Source organism: Erithacus rubecula (assembly GCF_903797595.1).
Source record: "Erithacus rubecula genome assembly, chromosome: 2".
Classification (NCBI taxonomy): Eukaryota; Metazoa; Chordata; class Aves; order Passeriformes; family Muscicapidae; genus Erithacus; species Erithacus rubecula.
Genome location: NC_136685.1, coordinates 97,456,069 through 97,477,671, shown reverse-complemented (window position 1 = coordinate 97,477,671; position 21,603 = coordinate 97,456,069). Strand labels below are relative to the sequence as shown.

General features: G+C 43.8%; 2 protein-coding genes across 2 annotated transcripts; both read left to right on the top strand.

Annotated features, from left to right (window-relative positions):
* Positions 1-27: 27 nt before the first annotated feature.
* Positions 28-1,356, top strand: SMIM26 (small integral membrane protein 26). Its single transcript, XM_079298654.1, has 2 exons — positions 28-164; positions 948-1,356. The coding sequence occupies exons 1-2, from the start codon at positions 47-49 to the stop codon at positions 1,130-1,132; spliced, it is 303 nt and encodes a 100-aa protein (XP_079154780.1). The 5' UTR covers positions 28-46; the 3' UTR covers positions 1,133-1,356.
* Positions 1,357-2,324: 968 nt separating this feature from the next.
* Positions 2,325-14,332, top strand: DTD1 (D-aminoacyl-tRNA deacylase 1). Its single transcript, XM_079298168.1, has 6 exons — positions 2,325-2,470; positions 4,303-4,393; positions 6,339-6,574; positions 10,131-10,228; positions 12,656-12,832; positions 14,169-14,332. The coding sequence occupies exons 1-5, from the start codon at positions 2,428-2,430 to the stop codon at positions 12,809-12,811; spliced, it is 624 nt and encodes a 207-aa protein (XP_079154294.1). The 5' UTR covers positions 2,325-2,427; the 3' UTR covers positions 12,812-12,832; positions 14,169-14,332.
* Positions 14,333-21,603: the final 7,271 nt, after the last annotated feature.

The following is a 21,603-nucleotide window of genomic DNA, read 5'->3' as shown; positions in this document are numbered from 1 at the left end:
GCCCCGCCCCCCTGCGCGTACCCGGTTGGGGGCGGGGCGTTCCGCCATGAAGCCGGCGCGCGCGGCCGTGTGGAACGCGCGGGCAGCGCTGCTCTACTCGCTGGGCGGCTGGACCACGCTGGGCGCCCTCATCTACTACAGCCGCCTGGAGAAAGCCAGCACCGGTACCGGCACCGGCACGGGGGCTGCGGTCACCGCCGAGCCCTGGGCAGGGAGTGGCGCCGCCGCGGTTTCGCCGAGGGAGGGCCCGCTGGGCGCGGGGCGGGGCTGGTGAGGGAGAGCTCGGCCGCGGGCGGTGCTGGGCTCTCCCGGCAGCGCCGGGATCCCCCCGGGCCGCTCGCACCGCTTTCCCCGGCCGGGGAAGGTAGCGCTGGGTCTGCCCCTCGGGGCGCGCCGGGCTGTGCGGCTGCCGGCTGAGTGACCCCAGTGTCCGCCGTGCCCGCCCCCGGCACTGCCTCCTGAAGGAAGATAAATCCCGTCTTGGTGGGAGAAGCTCGTGCTTTATCTCCAAGTCACAGGAACGGGGACTAGACTCTTCCCAACCTGCTGCTTTTATTTGCGCTGTGGGAATGGTTCAAAGCTGTGCTGGGGGAGGATTAGACTGGACATTGAGAGAGTGGTCAGACAGTGAAACTAATAGGTATTTGCTCTGGGCTGCTTGGGCTAGCTTTAGTGTGGATAGCTTGGGAAGCCTGTTGTTAGTGCTACTGTAGTATTGATAATTGTCTAGTACCAGTGCAGGTATCTGATCTACCCTAGTAAATCACTTTTTCTGGCTACAATTAACAGATGCTTGCTATCTGGTCCTCAGAATGCAAGGAAAAGGAAAAAGAATACTGAATGGCCATGTGGCTGCCATGATAAAGGGATAAAGCTTGCTTATGGCTGTGCTCTTTTTTGTCTCCCCCTTACCCTCCCTCCCCCTTACCCTCCTCTCTGTTCCTTAGAGAATGAAAATGATCCTGATGCAAACCAAGGGACCTACAAAGAAGTACGCACTAAGGAGTATCCTTTTGGATTGACAGTGACAACAGAAATCACATACAAAGAGGTTCAGCCTCCTCTTACACGACTGCTCAGGCGTGTGGTATCATTCTTTGTTCCTGATGACAGCCCTCCTTCCGAAAAGTGAGCTCTTCAGAAGCTCAGAATATTGTGCTGGACCCCTGAGAACATCATCCCAGTGCCTGGCACCAGACCACTGCTGGAAAACCATCCCTTGCATTGCTGAAACAGCAGTTCTGCCCAGCTGGTGTGCAGAATGTACCCAGGTGATCCAGGATGCACCTGGGATGGCTCCTCAGCTGGGCAGCTTGGAAATGGATACTTTGGGAATGATAAATGAGAAGCAATGTAGTTTAATGTTTGGGTGTGAGAGTTCCTAACGGTCCTTCAAATAAAAGCTCACAAGAGATGAGTTACAAGTGCGGAAATGTTTCTGTAAGCTAAAAACTCACTGAGTGTTCTGCTCCAGGCTCGTTTCTTTAGGGGTTTTCCTGATCCTTGCCCATGCTGTGTCCCCTTGTAGGGTACTGTCCCTCAGCTCTGTGGCCAGAACTAATGTTCATTCTGTAGGATTTTCCCTAGTCCTTATGGACATCACTTTTCCCTGTTTCTGTTTGGGCTCTCCCTCCAGCCTTTTTAGGACACGTCTTGCCCTGCCCCCCATGGGTCTCTGAGGTTTCCCACCTTGCTGTTTTGAGAGTTGTCTCCATCTCCTCTGCCCACCCACCTCAGCTCCTACTTTCTGAAGGGGGCTCTGCTGGCATGCTGTAGGGAGAGGGGCTCTTTGTCCAGAACTGGGGTGATATGGCAGGGGGAATTGGTACAAATAAAAAGAGGGGAAATTTAGGTGGGGTATAAGGAAGAAAATCTTGCCTGTGAGAGTGGTGAGGCACTGGAACAGGTTGCCTTGGGAGAGTTTGAATGCTCCATCTGTAGAAGTGTTTAAGGCCAGGTTTTGGATAAGACCTTCAGCAACCTGGCCTACTGTGAAGTGTCCCGGCCCTTGCAACCCGCACCTTTGATTCTGCGGAAGCTTTTACTGCCCAAGCCCCAGCCAGCCCGTGCACCTACAGCCCCACCATTCCACATGGACTGCTCCGGTCCTTACAGCCACCACCTCCTTTCCCAGCGACTCATCTTTACAGGCACCCCGCTGTGTGCCTATAGCGGATGCCGCTCTGCTTACGTGCATATTGCCCTTTTCGCAGGCAATAAGGGAGTCTTTTTCCCCGGATCCCTGTAGGCAATAAGAGAAGTCCCAACACCTGGCGCCCCTGTGCCGTGGGCGCCTGTCCCTCCGCTATGGACAGCGGCGGTGCCGGCACCTCCGGTGCGCCAGGGGGCGCTGCCGCGGGGCGCGGGCGCGGCCGCTCCGAGCGCCGCCGCTGTCCCTGCCCGGCGCCGGCCGCGCTGCGCTGCGCCATGAAGGCGATCGTGCAGCGGGTGGCCCAGGCCAGCGTCACAGGTCAGTGTGTGCCCAGCGCGGGGCTGCGGGCCCGGGGGCGGCTGTGCGTGCGGGTGTGGGTGTGTGGGGGCGTGTGCGGGCGCTGCCCACCCCCTGCTCCCCCACACGGGTTTGCGTGGCTCGGCTCGCTAGCGGCTGCCCCGCGGGTCCGGCCCTCGTGGGGTGCGTGTCAGCGGGGCGTGCGTGGGGCTCTGTGTGCAGCCTTGCCTGGCCGGCGTGGGCTGGCAGTCACGCTGCCACTGCCTCCTGGAGCGCCTTTGTGTTGGCAGCACGGTCGCAGTCATCTTGCTTCGCTTGTGTTCACGGAATCACAGTGTTCCGAGTTGGAGGGGACCCACAAGGATCATGGAGTCCGGCTCCTGGCCCTGCGCAGGGCGTCCCCAGGAGTGGCACCGTGTGCCGGAGAGCGTTGTCCGAACGCTCTTGGGCTCTGACACCGCCTTGGTGCCGTCGGTGGGGCTGCCCCGGTCACGGCCGTGCTTTGCTGTGCGTGTGCTGGCAGTGCCGGTGTCCCTCTCCCCTGGCTTGCATGCGCTGGCGCTGGTCACAGGCACTCGGTGCATGTTGACAGTGCAGCCTGCGGCGTCTTTTTTCACTGCCTGCGTGTGTCAGTGGCGCTGCCACCCGCCGGGGTGTAGCCCCGGTTCCGATAGGAGTGCTGTGTCCTGATGGAATGTCCCTGCTGTTGCACTGCTTTGGACCTTCTGTGCTCAGGGTGCTTCACATCTCCAAGAAGTTTGCCCGTGAGGCAGCGAGTGCCTGCTGTGGGAGTCTTCGGTGTGCAGCAGGGTGTTCTTCAAGTTCTCGAGCAGCCCCTGTCTGTGTGTCAGCTCTGCAGAGTGTGCCTGGGAGGGCACAGCTTATGGACACAGCTTATGGGCACAGCTTATGGACACAGCTTATGGGCACAGCTTTTGGGCACAGCAGGTCACACCCCGTTAGTGTTGTGCTTCTTGCTGGCTTAGTACCACTTTTCTGGGGGAATTTAAACTTCTGGTTTTGGCTGTTGAAAAGTTTGGGAGACAGTGCTGTACTTAGCAGAATAAATTTCTGGACTGGAGAACTCACCCTGGTCCAGCTGCTAATGCACAGACACTTTCAGCTTTCAGTGGGGCCTGATCTCCCTTCATTTTGTGGAATGTTTGGAGGTTTTTATCCCAGTCATGAGCCTCGATGCAATTTTAACAGCTGGGTAACTGGTGCTTATCTCAGTTTTGAGACTGCATTTATTCTTACTACAGTGATCTCACAATAACTTAATTGAATTAAGATAATTTAAGATATTTCTTAGGAAAACACAACAGATCCATGATAGTTTGTGTTTTATTGTAAATGTCATTAAAGGGGTTGTTTTCCCAATTGGGAGGATGGAATTTGCAGGTTATTGAAAGTCATGTTTCAAGAAATCTATGATTATTCTTATCAGATTCTTATCATTAAAAAGAATGCAAAGTATGAAGGGAATGGTAGAATAGAGAAATTGAGTGCACTTAGTGGCATCAACCAGGTGGATAATTTTTCAAGGATTGGGGACAGTTTTACCACCTTTCTGTTTAGGACAAGTGATCCAATTGTAGTATAAAAATCTTTATACAGTGTTTTTAAATGCTGGAGTGAGTAACCCAATCTGATAAAGAAGTGGTGGCATTGGAAAGCTTTTGAAAGAATGCTTCTGTGTGATCTTTCAAATCTACAAACTAAAGACAGAGGAAACAGGGTTTGGAATGCTGTTTTCTTTAGTGGTTGGACAGCTGAAACCAATCCTAACTTGTGCCATAAAGCATGACAGTACATTTAGCCTTATTTTTCTTATCCTTCTCTCCTTTCTGCAGTGGGTGGTGAACAAATCAGTTCAATAGGACGAGGCCTCTGTGTGCTGCTGGGCATTTCTTTGGAAGATACACAAAGAGAGCTGGAGCACATGTAAGTCACTCCCTTCCTTTTGCCTTGTACTCTTCCATTTGTGGATTGCTGATACCTGTGCAGTAGCCAGAGGGAAATTCAGGTTTGCCTGTTAGCTCCTCTTCAGATTTTACCTTGAATACAGGTTTCTTAGAGTTTTCTCTTCATGTTCCATTGAGAAAAATCTGTTCCTGTTTTTTGCTATGTGTGCTTTATCACGAGGGGACTTTTTTAGGTGTCTGTCCTTTTTGAGTCAAAAAGAAACCCATTCTTCAAGGGTGGGATTTATGAGAATCCTCATACTTTCCTTTTAGCTTGCACATGAGTTTGTTCTTTCTAAAGGCAGGGTAGTCTTGTCAGTTGCTTATCTTGCAAACAGGAATCAGTTCTGGCAGCCTGAGGGACTGGCTGTGGCCATCTGTTCCATGGCCACAGAGCAGTGAGATTCAGGCAGCAAACACATGAAAGAGAGACCTCTCCAGGGGCTTCTTCTGTCTCTTTGGCACAGGTTATTGCTCTAGGGCTGACCTCAGTCCTTGCAAAGGCAAAAAAGAAACAGGTAGTGGAGCTGACTGATGTCAGGAAGAAGGGGTTTTTATTCTAACATGCTCCATTGGTTTGTCTCACTGTTTGCCTCCCTCAGTGTATAACATGCTCTGCCATTGATTCCCACCCCTACTTTGGTGGATGTGGAAGCTGCTTCTGAATTTTGCAGGGCAGGAGATCTGTAGCTATTGTGCTCTCAGCACCAGGTTGTTGGGATGGCTGACACAGGAAAGGCAGGAAGCCAGTATCTGGGCAAATGGAGTGAGAGAAAGCAGCTTAACCAGGCTTTTCATGTCCTATTAAAGGAAACTTTAGTAATCCTGTAAATGAAACAACAAACATCTCTATGAGAAAAGCAGAGCATGATGATGATATAAATCTTCTGCTGGGGCCTTCCAGGGGATGCTTTCAACAATTCACTTCATTCAGGAGTTAATTCTGTTTGCTGTTGACACACACAAGTTGGCAAGGATGTTCTTATGACTGTGCCTTAGTGATGGCAGAGCTCTGAAGCTAGACCATAACGAAGTCTCAGCTTTGTCTTACACTGACTGCCTCACCTCTGATGCAGTGCAAAATGCCTGGCTGATGACTGCAGTTTAAACCCTTTGCATTTGATAGGCTCCCTTGATGCTGCAGGTGTGGAGAAGCCAGAAGAAACCAAAGACAGGAGAGTGGCTTGGATGCAGTCCTGTAATCAGTCAAAGCCCTGACATGGGCTGGATTGCAGCTGCCTGCTGCCTTTCAGGGTCCACTTGTGAAGGTCCCCTTGTTGTCTTGAGCCAGTCAGTTCTGTCCCCTCTAGAAAACTGGCCCAAAATTTGAAACATTTTGCTGCCAGCTGCAATTCTGCCCTGTTCCTTGGATTCCTTCTCTCATCCTGATGAAAAAGTGTTGTAGTCATCTGGCTTGTGGGGCCTGGTTTGGGAATAGTGCTAGGAAGTGACAAAGCAGGAGGAGTATATGTGAATCATGACTGGAAACAAAATCCCACAGTTTTAAATGCTGTTTAGGATGATCTCATTTTGTACTGAGCGCTATTTCCTGGTGCAGTGGGAAGATTAAAATTCCCAAAGCTGTTCACATGTTAAATAATGTTGTGACACATAAAAGCAGATAGTAAAGAGTGAGCTTTCTTACTTCCTGTGCCATCTTTGTGTTGCTGTGTAACATGCAGTTATTCTGTCCTGATACCACACTCTAACATGGTGGTAAATGGATTAATGACCTGACACTGTTATATAACTGTATAAGGGCTCTCTTGGTTAAGGCTCTGCCTAATGGGATGAGATTCCCATGGCTGGGAATGCAGGTAGATTGTTGTGTGGAGGAAGACTGAATACCCATCTGTTATGTCATTCTGTATGGTACATGTTGATCCTACGTGGACAATTTAGGAATGATCTTCTTCTCCTCCTAGGGTTCGAAAGATCCTGAACTTGCGAGTCTTCGAAGATGAAAGTGGGAAGCACTGGTCCAAAAGTGTGATGGATAAACAGTATGAAGTGTTGTGTGTGAGCCAGTTTACTCTCCAGTGCATCCTGAAGGGAAACAAGCCTGACTATCACATGGCAATGCCCACGGAGCAGGCAGAGTCTTTTTATAACAACTTCCTAGAGCAGCTAAGAAAAGCCTACAAACCAGAGCTTATTAAAGGTAAGGACAGAAGGTTGGTAAGGTCCTCACTGTGACCAGTGGACATTTCTTGTGTGTGCTCTCTCCTGATTGTTGCTTTCTTTATTCTGAAATTTAGCTGAAGGGATGTTAACAATACATTCACTGGAACCTGACAGGGTGATTGCTCCAGTCTTCCTCTAGCCAAGCCATTTCCTGGCCTTCCTCTGGATGACATATAGATATTCTTGTATTCCTTTTGTCTGCACAACATGAGCAGGCCAGAGAGGCTACAGCCATGAGAACAAGCTCTGAGGTCAGGCTCCCCCAAAGGCTGGATCTTTTGTGCTGTATAGATAGATTAACCCAAGAGGAGCATTTTTTTGAGAAGTGTGTTTAGTAAGGCTCCAAGGTGTCACCAGTGTGTTATGGACAGCACAGTTCCATCTGTCACTTCCACATCCTGTTAAATGGAATTGTGACAGTGGTAGGTGTAATGTGCTACTTGAGAACAGCTTCTGATTTAGACTCTTTTCTCAACTCTGTGTCATGTGTGGAACAGTTTTCTCTTCACCAGAAAATGCCTGCCTTCCCTGTGCATTTGTGCTCTGTCCACACTCAATCTTTTCTGTTTGGTTTTCTGAGTGCTTTCTGTCCATTTTCATATTTAGATTGACTTTTTGCTACACTTGACAGAAGACGAGTTTCTAGAAAAGACTATTTTTTAAATGGTGTCTGTTAATGGATAATGGTTGGCCTTAGTTTCCTTATGAGTACAAAAGTAAAAAAAGACAGAAAACTGATAGCTGGAGAAAGATTTAGAGGCTAATTTTCATATTGACTCTAGGTTAGGGTTGTTTTTCCAGTGCTTTCCAAGGAGGCAAAGTGAAATGCACACATGTCCATGTGTCCAAAAATATCAATTTTTCAAGCTTTTCTAGCTTGATATGTTCTTCCAACATTTGTTCCTGATAAGGAATGCATTTCTGGTACCCCTTCAATCAGTTTATATTTTGACTTCAGCTTTTTGAATTCATCCTCTCAGTGAATAGCAGTTGTGTACCTGAAATGAATATTAAGTGCCCTTATTTTGGCACTTTTTTTGCCAGTGCTTTCTGCAAAACGAGCTTTCACTTCTGCTTTTTCTGTGCTAAAAGCACAGATTTGGAAACCCAAGGGTGCTATTGTGTCAGATAACATTTGAAACTGCTGGCAGTAATGGAACTACCTGACAGTTTATGATTTTGCTTTCTTATTAAGCTGTGCCAGTTATGGTGTGTTGCACCCAAGTCTGTTAAGATTCTCTTAGGTTGAAGTTTCTGCTGTGCTGATTGCTTTGCCAGTGGTGGTTTTTTTTGCTTCTTTGCTGTCTGGAAAATCTGTACTAACATTTCACCTACATGCACACAGGCACACACACACACACACACACAGCAGTTGTAGTTATTGGGAGATTAGAGTTTTGATTCTCTGGGTTGCTGTAAGAGCCCTTCCCTTTCGATCCTATAAATTGCTTAATGCATTTTAGAGGAATAATTTAATTGCTGAAGGTGAATTTTCACTGAAGTGAAAGCTGAGACGAAGACAGATCAGTAAAGGTCTTGTCCTGTCTCTTAAGAGCCTTGTGTTTTCTGGTTCCTGTTTGTGTTCAATAGAGGATTTTGCTGTTGGAAATGGTAGGTGCTGGGCAGGCAGCTCCTCTCTGCTCTCCTCTCTGCTCCCTGGTCTGCCTGAAGCTTGCTGGCCAGGAGCTCAGGAATGGGAAGTGTCCCCAAAGAGAGGCACAAATCATTCTTTCACACCAAGAGCAGTGGGACACTTGATAAACAAAATCTTGGAGAAGTTTCAGAGCCATGGCTCCTAGTTTAGCACAGTTTAACACATGGGCATCCACATCTAGGAAATAAAAGGCTGCATCAGAAGTCCTTGCTTGTTGTGTTTCAGTGCTTGTGTTCTTAAACATCTCACTCCCCTCTGAAGAGCAGAGCTGGTGACATCAGATCTGAGCACTCTTGTTGTGCAAGCTAATACCAGACACACCAAGGCTCATCCTTATGTTTCAGGGCCTTTGCTCTCTGTCTTGAGTGTGGATTTAGTCTTCTGAGGTAGTAAAGATTAACATGGTAAGGAGTGTGAAATGTCTTACTCCCTCAGTAGTAATATCTAAATAGATATGAGAGGATTGTTCCACAAGAAAGAGTTTAACTCAGATTAAGGTTTGGTACAAGTTGAAAGCACAGTTATTCTCCCTGATTAATGCCCTTTGTGAGTGTTGTCACTTCAGAATAAGTGCTCTTATCTGGAGCAACAGTATTCACATGAGGTTAATTAAGAATAACTTTCCAAGTTGACAAGCTTAGAAGTATAAAATCAGTGTGAAATTTCTAGGTCATAAGGCTTGAAATATGTACAAAAGTATTCTGGAGGTAAATGGTACCTCTTTTTCAAGTCTTTATGGCTCAGATGTGGCTTCTCTGACTCATGTCAGGTGAAGATCTTTCATCTGAGGAAGGCATGCTGCTAGGTTTTTAGAGACAAGAAATTCTGAGAGATGGGTGTCCAGCAGAATGAACTTGTCACTTTAGTAATACTTATAGGATTCTATTTTATTGCAGAAGATGTTGCAAGATGCATTGATCCATCCAGAAGTCTTAAAGCTGGGAAAGATGAAGAGCAGTAACTAGAAATTTAAGTGTGTGAGGAGAATGGGAGGGAACTGTTAGAGAAAGGTGTTCCTTGACAGTAGGTTCTGGTGCCAAAACAGGATAGAAGGAGCTTATGACATGGGAATACTTGGAGTGTTCTGGTCAAGGGGGGAATTTATTGGACCACTTCATTAGCCTCTGGAAAAAAGGGTTTGTGGAGTTTACTTTATTTTAGGCCCATATACATGAACAGGAAATGGTAAAGACCAATCCTTTTTGTAACTGAAGTACAGCAGAGGGATTGGGTGATTGTAGAGAGCAATTTGAAAAGTTGTGCTTCCACTAATAAAGTTTAAGATAATATTTTTTGTTTATTATTTTGTTAAAGAAAGATGCATTAGTTTTGACAGGGTTTTGTGGTCACAGGGTGTAGGTTACATCTATTAACTCTCAAAGAACAGCCTGAGTTGCAAGCAGGAATGTAGCAATGGCTGTAGCAGATTGGGACTGAGCTGCACCCCAGTGTCCCCTGCTCTACAATATTCAATTGTCAGATCTTCAGAGTAGGCACCAGGTCTTCTTGCCTAAATACAAAGTTTCTTCAAAACATCTACTGGATCCCTAGGCTGAGCTGTTACATCCTTTCAAATGTCATCTCCTGTCAATGAGAGCTATCCTGCCTATCCTGAACTGTGGACACTGTTGTTACCTGTAGACTTGGTTTGTTTTGTGTGTTTCTCTACTTAGCTTTGTATTTATCCTCTCTGAATGTCAAGCTACAACATACCTGGGTGCACATACACTGTTTATTTTCTTAGTAGCTTTCTGTAATTCAATAGTTGCCTGTCCTTTTATGTATTTTTTCTTTCTTCTTGGTATCACAGTTGGTAAAAACTTTGGTGTGTGTTATCCTCCCAAGGGCCCTGAGCACTTGTTGTCTCTACCCTTTTCAGATGGCAAGTTTGGTGCCTACATGCAGGTCCACATCCAGAATGATGGTCCTGTAACAATAGAACTGGAGTCCCCAGCAGCCACTGTTGATCCTAAACAAGTAAGTGACCCCTAAAGTCTGTCTGGAAAAGATGATGTGTATCCTCTGCAAATTTGTAGCACTCCTGTTGTGAAGCAGTGCAGCTTCCATTAGGTACAAGGACCTTGTTCTTCCTGTGCAGCCTCTGTGCAGTCAAATCATGGCATTGTTTTCTTCAATTCCCTGGCCTGTTGAAGGCTGCCTGCTGTCCTGGGAAAGGCTGTGTGTGTAATGCAAAACAGCTTTTCACATTTTATTCCTCCTCTTCATTAAAGCTGTTGTTTAATCATGACTCATTAACGTTTTTAGTAAGTGTGAAGCATTCTCCTGCCTTTAGTGAAGTTTCTTGTCATGTGGGAGCTTTTGCACGTGGGTGACTGGATGGAAGTGGAGAGTTTCTGTCAGAAACAAGGAATAGCAGAATTTGGGAATTCAGTCTCAAATTTAAGAATGGAGTGGACAGGAGAGTGAGTTAGCCCTGCTGAGGAGCAGCACAAGCTGTGCTGAAAAATAAATGTAGTGATGAGGCTTCCTCATCTTCTAAACATAACACTGGCCAACTTTTCTAGGCTGAAAGAAAGGAGGAAAGGATTGTTGAGCTTCAGCAAGGCTACACCAACCTTATTTGTATAATGCTTCACTTAGCCTTGGTGAAATTGTTACTGCAGTTTATAAAAAGGACATGAGGGAAGAACCAGGAGACTATAAGCCTGTAAATCTTACTCCAGTGTCTGGAAAAATGGTAAAGATTGTGTTGGTGCTACTGAAAGGCATTTAAAGGACAATGCACAGTCAACAGGGATTCAAAAGGGAAAGTCCTCTCCAACTGATTTAATACTCTTCTCCAATAAGGTCACTTGCCAAGTGAAGGAAGGGAAGGTGGTGGATTTAGTTTTTCTAGATTTTATAAAGCTTTTGATACCATCCCTCATATCCTTCTCAATAAGTCATAGAACTATGAAATGAGCAGATACAAGTGCCCTGTATTGCCTTGAATAGCTTGGTTTGAAATCAGTTTTGTTTTTACCTTCGCATTCTGTTCTGGATTCTTGTGTCATGCTTTAGCCCCTGAAAAATCGACTTCTGTTTCTAGTGTTTGTTTTTGTACCCTCACAGTTTTAGCCCAAAGAGTTCTCAGGCCAAACCATGCATAATTAGCAGCAGCAGCAGCTCTGTTTTTGGAGTGAGAACTGCTGCCCTGTGTGTAGGTGTAAAATAACCACAAATTACCAAGGTGTGCAGGATTCTGCAAAGTTTTGCTTCTTTCTTGGGGAATATTGGCTTGTTTAATGGTTTTGCCTTCAAATTCAAGGCTGCCTGCTTTACCCATCTGACATGACCTTTGTGGTGGCCACAGCATGAGCTGAAGACAGGGAAGGATCCTGGTTTTTAGACTTTCTCTGGCATTGTAAGGCCCAAAACTCCTTTGATGAACCTCTTAAAAAGGCTTAGGGTTTTTTCATGTTCCCTGAGTTAGACACAAGGGAGAAATTCCAACAGGATATATTACCAAGAGGCCAAAACAATAAAAACTTCACTGGCAATCTTCAGAAAATCAGACAACTTTGGCAAAAATTTAGAGCAACATCCAATTAACACAAAACATTTCACAAAGCATTGAATTAACCCATTCAAATTTGCAAACTCCAGACCCATCCAAAACATGGAAGAGAGGGAATTAGAAGAAAGAGACAGAAAAGAGCTTAATATAGCTCCTCCTCACTCCTGTCCCAGCAATATTCAGCTGATAGAAATTCCAAGAGGAGGTGGGGTCAAGACATCCATCATGCAAAGTGATGAGGAAGAGCTGATTTAAATTGTTCTTCTCTTTCCTCTTCCCTGCCTGTTGCATTCTTTTTTTGCTGTCAGAAATCTGTTGATTTGTTTGTAGCATGGGAACTAAGGCTTAGGGATGGAGGGGTTTTTATATTTGTGCTTTCAGCTTTAGCAAGAAGAGATAACTGAACCATCCTGCAGTGTTTAATGTGATGTTAGCAGGAAGAGATTAGACAAATAATTACTGATGAATAGCTGTTTTATGTCATTGGATGTGACAGTGAAATGTCTGATTTTGTCTGAGCAATTGTCTGTGTTTGTAATTGGCAATCCAAATTTCATAAGTCATTTGCAATGTAATTAATAAAAATACATTCAGATTAGTCAATTTGAATGTATTTTTTGTATTCCTTGTGCTAGATGGATATAAATAAACCACTTCTCTTTTATACTTGGGTGATCATGTTATGGTGATAATTCACTGTCTTTTCTAAATTTTTGAAAATCTCAGCCTTCAGCTTTTTTTTTTTTTTTGTTTTGTTGATACATGTATTGGTGTTGTGAATCTAAGTTGCAAGTTTTATACAAATGCTCACATTTACAATTTTGTAGAAATAGACTTCTGAAATTGTTTTATTACATGATGTATTTTTTCCCTTACTTTGTGAACAGCTGACAAAACTTGAAAAACAGCAGCAAAGAAAAGAGAAGACCAGAACCAAGGTGCCCTCTGAGTCAAGTAGAGAAAGAAATGCTCCCCGAAACAAGGATGACCCCAGTGCCAGCAGTGGAGCAGAAGGAGATGTGTCCTCAGAAAGAGAGCCTTAGCTCATCCCAGGCAGGCCTCAGGTTTGGCTTCTCTCCTCTGTAATGCTTGCCCCCTGCCTTTTCACTGAAGCAGCACATGCAGAGTGGCATTAGAAGTGCTGGAAGGTGAAATTTTATAATCTTGCTGGTTTTATAAATTTTACAGCCTCTGCTCCCATCTGCAGTTGCACACACCAGAATGTTGGGGTGGGTGAAAATGTCTTCTGAGCTGTGTGCTTGGCTGGAGTTGTGGGTCTGGCCCAGTTGTGACTGTTTCCATGTTGACTCAGGAAATCTGAAAGTTTGGTCTGGCAATAAAGAAGTAACTTAGCTCAGAATCCTGTTATGTGTTGTTCAGAGATACAGGGTTATATTTCTGTTACATATTTCCTCACCCAGCAGGGAGCTTACTCTGGAACAGCCCAAATACAGCACAGTCCCCAGCAAGGAGGTAGAAAATAGCTCAGAAGCTAAAGACAGGGCAGAACTGCAGCTTCCTTTCATGGTTCTCACCTGCCCCTCCTCAGTTTGTTCTTTCCTGGGATGAATTAGTCACAGGCTGTTTCACAGACCTTCACTATCTAATAAGGACATTAGGGCAGGCATTGAGAGCCAAGCTTGCCTCAGCAGCAGATCTTCTCTCCCCTCAGGCACTTGACCTGCAGGACATGCTTAGACATCAGTGAATTAGACTGAATATAGACCTGAATCCTTTGTCATGGATTATCTGCCTATGTAGATATGTGGTTATCATACTCTTCCAGTCAGCTTTAAACCTTCAGGACACAGCTTTCATTACCTTCCCTCCCTCTACCTGCTCCCAAAAAGCCACATTGATGATTTTGACTTTTCAAAGCTCTCAAGAAAATATTATTATCCTCATCTGCACACTGAAGCCCTGAGCTGGCTGTGCAGTTTAGTTATTAACAGCTTTGCAAAATTAAGGTTTAACCTTTCTCTCATTTTCCAATCCCCAGAGTTTAATTTGGCCATGATTTGTATAATTCAGCATCATTTATTGTTTACAAAGTTCCTTACATTTTTCTCTTTTTTAAATCCATGAATTTCCTGGTGGTCAGACACTGGGTAATGATTTCTGTTCTATGCAAGGTTTTCCAATCACCTTTTCTGGGTTGTGTTGAAATAAGAACATTTTAGAGGGTTTGCAGGCCTTCTGGAGTGCTTTGATCATTCCATGATTTCTAAGGAGCTGAACATCTCTAAAGTGTGGTATACAGATAACCTAACATTAGTTTTCATTGTGTTAACATTGTCACATCCTGTGACAATAAGATTCTTCTCTCTGTGGGATTGGAAGGAATCCTGCTGTATTTCTGCTCTACCTACAGTAATGTTCCTGTTTGTTTGCCTCCCACAGTTTCTTACACAAAAGCTACCCTGAATTCTTGAAGAAAGACCCAACATTCACCTCAGCAACACTCCTCAACGACTTGGGAAGAGGATGGAAAATGGGAAAGCAGAGCTGAGACATTAGAAACCGATCATCCTGTATTGAACCAACCAAAGCAATGCTGTCAGATTCAGTTGTAAATGTGTAGTGTCAGTAGTGAAAAGGACTTGTGACATTTCTGTGTATGCGTTCTCACACGACTGCTGAGCAAAGGGTGACTGTAGGAGATTGTAGCAGAACATTTCACTCTCAGTACATAAGCTCCATTTAAAAAGTAAATCAGGGTTTTTCCTTAAACTTACACTTGAATTCTGAAAATTCTCTGAGCAGGCTTGTGTATTGATTCTCACTCTGTGGTGTCATGTGCTACCTGTTTCCATTGCAGTGTGCAGATCTGTGCATTTTTTTGGTAAATTGTTAGCTGCTGCCTAACATCAGGTTAGGCATTCCAGTCTTTCTGCATGGACTAAGTTATTACAAGGGAAGATCAACCTCTAGTTGTTTATCATATGGAACACATCTGTCTTGTAAACTTTTTTAAAAACAGAAAAGACTTTATTAAACAAATGATGCCTGTTGGTGTTTGTGGATTGCATTCCCTGAGTGACTTCTGGGTGTGACAAGGATGGGGGGACACAGAGCTACACTTGTAGGCTAAGGAACACCTATTGCTTCAACTCCTCCACCTTTCCTGTGGAAGGTTGAAAGTCAGGTTGCTGACCTGAAATTTTTGCTGTTTCTAACACATCTAAGTAATTTATATTGTGGTGGCTATCAAAATGCCACACAGCTGCTCTACCTACTGGTTCCAGGGCTGCTGACACTTCTGTCAGATCCATGGGAGGCAGAAGAGCATTTGGAAACTGCCAGCCAATGTCAAGAGCTGAGAAGAAGCTGGAAAACTGCCAAGGAAGCTTTGGGGGGAAATGAAAGACTGCAGGTTGTTACACTTTGACTTCTTTCAGAGGTGATGGCACCTTTTGTATTTGCTGTTCCCCAGGTCTGCCTTGCCCTTCCAGTCTGCCCTGGGCACCTGCTGTGACTGCCATCAGAGCCAGAATGCACACTCTCTCCCTGATTGTAGGGATAACTCACTGCTGAGAGTGTTTAATCCAAATGCACATCATGTAACCACTGTGGTTTTTATTTTTTTTAACTTGTAGGCTGGTTGTGAAGTACCAGTGAAACCAAGATAGGAGAATTAGAACTGTACCCTGATGTGTTTTTTTTAAAAACCATGAGGCTTAAGTAAAAATTTGGCAAACTACACAGCTGGCATTTGAACAGGAATGGTGAGTGGGCAGGATTGGTGGAAGTGTTACACTTAGTCTTGCCTTTAAAATGACATAATTTTCCATCTGACCATTTTATGCAATATAAGGAAAAGCTGTGTGTTTGGGACAGATGCTTCCTGTTGTCCTGTGCCCAGAGTATTTTTAAGCATCACAATCAGTTTAAAAAAACACCACCAACCAGCCAAGCCCACTTAATTTAAAAGTACTGTTTACTTTAAAAAAAGTTAGTGCCTTACTCTAGCAACAAATCTTGGGCAAAGCCACTTTTCCAAGTGCAGTTACATAGCTTTGAAATAGGGTATTTTTATCCCATGGATTTTTCTGCTCCTAGAGAGCTGCAAGCAAAAACCATTAAGCATGAACTCCTGTCTCTTGTTCCTCTGCTTGAAATTTCTTAGGAAAAAATGTTTCTCAACAGAAGACACCTCCAAAGAAAATGTGCTGCTGTCATGGACTGCTGAAAACCAGAAAATACAATTATTGTAACACTAAAAAACTTTTGGAGGTGTTTTTCCAACACCTCCATTCAGATACTGGCTCTAGGGGCTATGAAAGTTTGAAAAACAGGATTTTAAGAATGGAACAGTCAGAATAAGTGATGTTTCTACAAAAAATGATCAGAGTATTTTATTTTGGCGTGCAAATACAGTAATCTAAGTCAAAATAACATGACTACTGATGTAAGTATCCAGTAGCTAAGCTCATAGTTTAGAACTGTTAATTAAAAATGTTCTCATTTATAGAGATGCTCATTCATGGAGCACCCCCACTCTGACTAGAGGAGTTGTTTCCTTTCAGTACCTGCCCAGCAAAGGGCAGACAGAGCTCCCCAAGCAGGTTTTCAGCTGGTGTGAAGTGTCTGCTCTTCTCTGGCTGCCAGTCCACCCTGAGCAGTCCCACAGTGTTCTCAGAAATGCCCACTTTTGGTTGATTTTTCACATTTAGAAATGTTTCTCTATCAGCTCAGCTGCATGTAACTATGGCCTATGCAGACAGCAAAGGTTTGGTGAAAATTTAAAAAGAGATTCCTAAACTCTTTGTATGTATTTGATTCTCAGTGGAAGTGAGATGGCAGAGTCCTGGCAGGAATCAGAGCAGATGCTGTGAAAATACAATGAAGCTTGGTCACTTTTCCATATTCTGGAGTACATGTTCATTCTCAAACCAATCTCAGTTTTATTGTCATTCTATTCCTAATGCCTTAGGAGGAGAACATCCTGTCCTCCCCCCAGTCCATGATTTGCCAGGCCAAATCCCAGTCCTTATGAAAACTGGCCACCTGTTCACCCTGACATAAATGGCTCAAAGCTGAGCTCTTTCAAAGGGATGAGAAGCCAGGTTAAAGCTTGAGGGGTTTTTGACAATGAAAATAAACCACACTCAGCATGGCAGGGCTGATGCAGCAGGTGTAAACCCAGCTAAATCCCCTATTTCCTTTGTGACCTCATCACAGGATGCCCACATGATGTGTGGGGTATTTTAGGAAGCCAGAGATGGAAATGGGACTGAGGTGAGAGCAGCATGGCCTTGGTGGGGAAGTGTACCAGGGGCTGGAGACAGCCCACAGCATGGTGGGGTCTCAACAGCTCTGCTTGCACCACAGGTGTTATCAGTAACCTGCTGATCTTTGGTCAAGGGCTGCTTGGGAGGGGTAGTTAACACCAAGTGCTTTAAAAGATCAGGACTAGGGAATGGTCCAAACATTTTATTTCTCATTGGTGATTTCTTTTGGAGAGCTTCTCTGATTTAATATGCAGTTTAATACTTGGAGCCAGCAGTATCTGAATATGTTTTTGTTCTTTGAGAGTTTAATCTAATACCCAGTATTTTAGAGCTGCTCCTTGCATTTCCATGCCAAAAAAATATTATTGATTTAGTAAATATAATGTCAATATATTGATGTATGGGGAATGTGTTTCAGTCGTGACTTAAGGAAAGGAGATTTGCACTTTGTGTAAGAGAGTACTTTGATATTAATGCAAAGGTGTTTTTCCTCTTGATTTTAGGTTATCTGGGGGATGTTGGTCAGTGCCAGATGAGGTATGATGGTGAATTTTTTTCCTGTTAAGAGCTGGGACTCATTTTATATGGGTGGTTGAAAATCCCCTGGCTATATAGAGCATATGTAAGTCTTTTTATTAATCCTTCTGCACTAACACACCTGTATGCAAAAAGTTGGAGTACTTGGGGGTCAACAGTTCATATGGCAGATGTTATTAACCTGTAAAAGGCTTCCATGACATCTCTTCTAAAACTTTGAGTGTATTTGTTCTGTAGTAATAAAAATGGCAAATTTTGACTCAGGTGAGGTGTGATTGTCTGCTGAAGCAGGACCAGAGATGTTTATTGTTTTGAGACTATTTTCCTTTGTGCCACCTGGTGTCAGCAGAACCTAAGAAATTGAAAACCATTACAGTGGATTAAAGTGGCTTTCATTAAAGTCTCCTTCCTTAAAGAAAAACTATAATTTTAGTGATAATTGACCCTGCTATTTCTTCAGAGTGTATTTAGTATAAGTATTTACATTCTCCACAGTTCAAAAACGGTGCAATACCATTATTTTTTCTGCATGTTAACCCAGTGATCTGCATCACATTTGTGCAAACCCCTGAGCTCTGCAGAGGGGAAGCAGCAGCCCTTTGTCACCACAGCTTGTGCTGCCCTGTGGTTGCATTAGCATTGTCTGAGCTGCATTTTGGAAGCCTCAGGCTCTGAGCTGTCTTTGATTCACAGCATTTCTGTCAAGCTACACAACTGCAATTTTGGCAGCACTAATAGATGTGTTCTGGGTGTCAAGGCAGGAGGTGGTTTCCTGAGATGAGTCCAGTGCTTACAAGTATTATAATCACTCCTCAGGACTGACAAAATATCTGCCTCTGGAAATAGGTGGGCACCTTCTGAATGAAACTGGGGTATGGTCCTACTCACATTTGTGTCTACAAGATTTCTTTTAGGGCAGGAAGATGTCTTTGCTTGTGCAGTTTTAATCAGAAAATGAATATATCTTTCATTCTGTCATGAGTTTGTTTCTCTTGCTCCTCAGAAGCCAGACACTGTTTGTTGTACAATAGATTTTTATTTGTATCTTACCATAGCTCCAAATATGTTCTCTCTAATTGCTTTTCTTTCTTTGGGGTTAGGGAGACAAAAGACTGAAACATAAAGAGCAAACACAGTTGTTGTCAATCCTAAAATAACCTCACATTCTAAAAGCTATAGTTTCAGGGGAATGCTTCAAAAGGGCAGTCAGCTGGAATATTTCTCCCTATGGAGAGTTGATTATTGTGTCATGGTCTCACAGTGCTGAGGCTTGCTGTCCCTGAAGCAGCCACAAACAGCCATCAGCCAGGCAGCATTCCCTGTGGTGCCTTAGGAGGTGGAACAGCGTGGGCAGCAGCCTGGTGGTGCCCAGCCAAGGAGCTCCTGGCCAATGTGGAAAATTTCCAAGAGGATGGTAAATGTCCTTAGAAAAGAAACTTGAACAAAGCCCCCTGAACCTGCTAGAATAGTTTATGGTCTGCTAATGGATAGAGAGGAATTGATGAAATGGGAGGGAGGGTGGAGCAATGGAGTGTTTCTAATGGATTAAAAGGAATTACAATGATAACTTTAAGTTTTAAGAAATTTATTGGAATATAGCCAGCAGGCTTTATAAGTTGAAATATCCACTGCAACCATGAAGTTGTGTGCCTGCTGCAAAACTGCCTCTGTGTTTCAGGGGACAAGAGGGAGGTGAGAAACTCTTTAATTCCACTTAATTTAACATACACATATTTTTAACACATCTGACAAAACATTTTATGAATAAATTTCCATTTCTCCACCTGTATTTTGGGGAAATCCATGTTATTCTTCTATAAAACTGGTCAGAAATATTTCTCTTGGTAGGACAAATTGTATTTTTTTCCATTAAGCTCCAGTGATGAAAGTTTACTGAGCTAGCCAGAATGTTCCTGCAAATAATTACTGAAATATAATGTATTTTGGATTAAAATCCATAAAGAAAATTGATCAGAATATTTAGATTCAGAGTATTGTCTCTTTCTAATAGGAGGTATTGTTGAGAAATCCATGGAGTCATATGCAGCCATATGCTGATAAGAAAACCATCTTGAAGAGCAGCATAGTGCATTCTTGCAAGGATGAAAGTGCTGACATTAAAACTCGAACTAATTATGTTCAATGTGGTTTAGGAAAAAGGATTTCAAATTAGCCTAGAAGTTTTGGCTACAAAACTCCTCTTGTCTGCTTTGGTGTCTGAACTGTGCCCTGTGTTAATGTTTTCACTTTTTTTTTTTATCTGTGTCAGCTCCAGGAACCTCTCAGGGTGAACAGGATCTCAGGCTGGGAGAAGCTGTGCTGCTCCTGATGTGGGTACTGGTGTTGGTGATCCTACAATCTGCACCAGACAAGGCAGGAAGATTTTTGCATATCAATACCAGGTCAGTCATCCTTTTTTTCCAATTATTTCCAACCTGAAATACATGTGTTTGTAAAGATAAGCACAGAATACATTTAATTCCTGTTTCTTCCTTGTGCCTTCTAAGGAAGTTGCCAGATGCACTGCTTTTGATCACATTTTATCCTGCCTTCCAGCATTCCTTCTTTCCCCATCACCAAGCTGATCAATTTCTGCTCCTCTGTCCATTGTAAACCCATATTGAAAAGTGGGCCCCTCCCACTGGGGTTCCTGCATAAGTCAAATTTCCAGCACAGCTTGCAAAGTGGGCTTTGTTTTGGTTTTGGAAATGTGTAGAAGGGTGTAAAAATAAAAGATAATGAGAAGGGAAAAAAACCCTGTTTGCCTGCGCAGGCTTAAATCCCTTTGAGGTCCCAGTGGGGAAATGAGGAGTAAGGGAGGAGGGAAACAGCTGGAAGCTCAGGTTGTATTTGTGAGTTTTTTTCCTTGGAGCAAACCAAGTGGAGTAAAAGATGCCTCATGTATGAACTGGATGTTTCTACACTGATGGCAGCATGCCCAGCATTACCAAGTACAAATGCCACAGGAGATTAATTAAATGCACTGAACAGTGTTGCCGTGCTGTTGTAGATAAAGTATAAAATACATTGACCTGCAATCTGAAGAGCTCTGAAGTGGAGCCTGTAGTCTGATCATCAGTTCATCTCTAAATGTACACAGAGCAGGAATTTAGGGCATCATTTCTTTGCATCTTTCTGGCCTTCTGCACTGGGGTAGCACAGTATTTCCCAGCCATAGCTGTTTCCAGCTGTGCTCTCTGAAGTGTGATGTTTGAGCTCTGAGGTTCATCCACTGTCCTCTCTCTGCTGCTCCTGTTCAGTCTGTCTTATACCAAACCACATCCTTACTTTGGACTGCTACAGGATCTTCCTATGGAGGCCAAAAATCAAGGGGCCTTAAGACAAGAGGAATGAGGAAGAACACAGGCATCCTGTGCCACACAGTCCCAGACAGATTCTGCTACTGGTCTCCCATTCAGAATGTACATAAGATGCTGAGGAAGACCTTTTGGATTATTATTTGTATGGTGATGGTTTTTCACCTCCAGCTCCCCAGTTTGGTCATCAGATTCACTTAATTCAGTTTTCTGACATCACTAGCATCTGAGTAAAGTGGAGTTTTAGTTCATGAGTATGGGTTGACAGAGGATTAATTTTAATAAGATGAAAATTCTGTTTCTGATGGGGAAATCCAGAGACACTGGAGAAACTGCAGCATTCAGAAACTGTAGTCAGGAAATTTGTCAAACCAGCTTGGATTACTGAATACAGGTATTTTGTGTCCTCAAAGCAAGAGGGTTGCATACAGCATTTCTCTTTCTGATTGGTTTGAGATTTGCCAGCTTTCTTCCTTCAAGCCAGATATATATACGCACATATATATACACCAAATAAAATTTGTTAAGTGCCACTTTAAAATTTATATATATGCATATGTCATCTCTATAAATGTATAAATGTATTTCATATATATATAATATATATATGGGTCTTAAAGAGACAGTAACAATTTTGGACACAAAGAAATATGGAATACAATGGGGTTACCCTCAACGATCTGTCATTTTCAGCCAGGAATACTTGATACTTTCTTATTAAGATCAACCTTGAAATTCCCTGTAAACTTT

Excerpts from the sequence above, each read along its gene's own strand:
- SMIM26 (XM_079298654.1), top strand. The coding sequence starts at position 47 with ATGAAGCCGGCGCGCGCGGCCGTGTGGAACGCGCGGGCAGCGCTGCTC. Across the intron at positions 165-947 it reads CCTGGAGAAAGCCAGCACCG|AGAATGAAAATGATCCTGAT; the intron begins GTACCGGCACCG and ends TCTGTTCCTTAG.
- DTD1 (XM_079298168.1), top strand. The coding sequence starts at position 2,428 with ATGAAGGCGATCGTGCAGCGGGTGGCCCAGGCCAGCGTCACAG. Across the intron at positions 4,394-6,338 it reads CAAAGAGAGCTGGAGCACAT|GGTTCGAAAGATCCTGAACT; the intron begins GTAAGTCACTCC and ends TTCTCCTCCTAG. Across the intron at positions 6,575-10,130 it reads CAAACCAGAGCTTATTAAAG|ATGGCAAGTTTGGTGCCTAC; the intron begins GTAAGGACAGAA and ends TACCCTTTTCAG.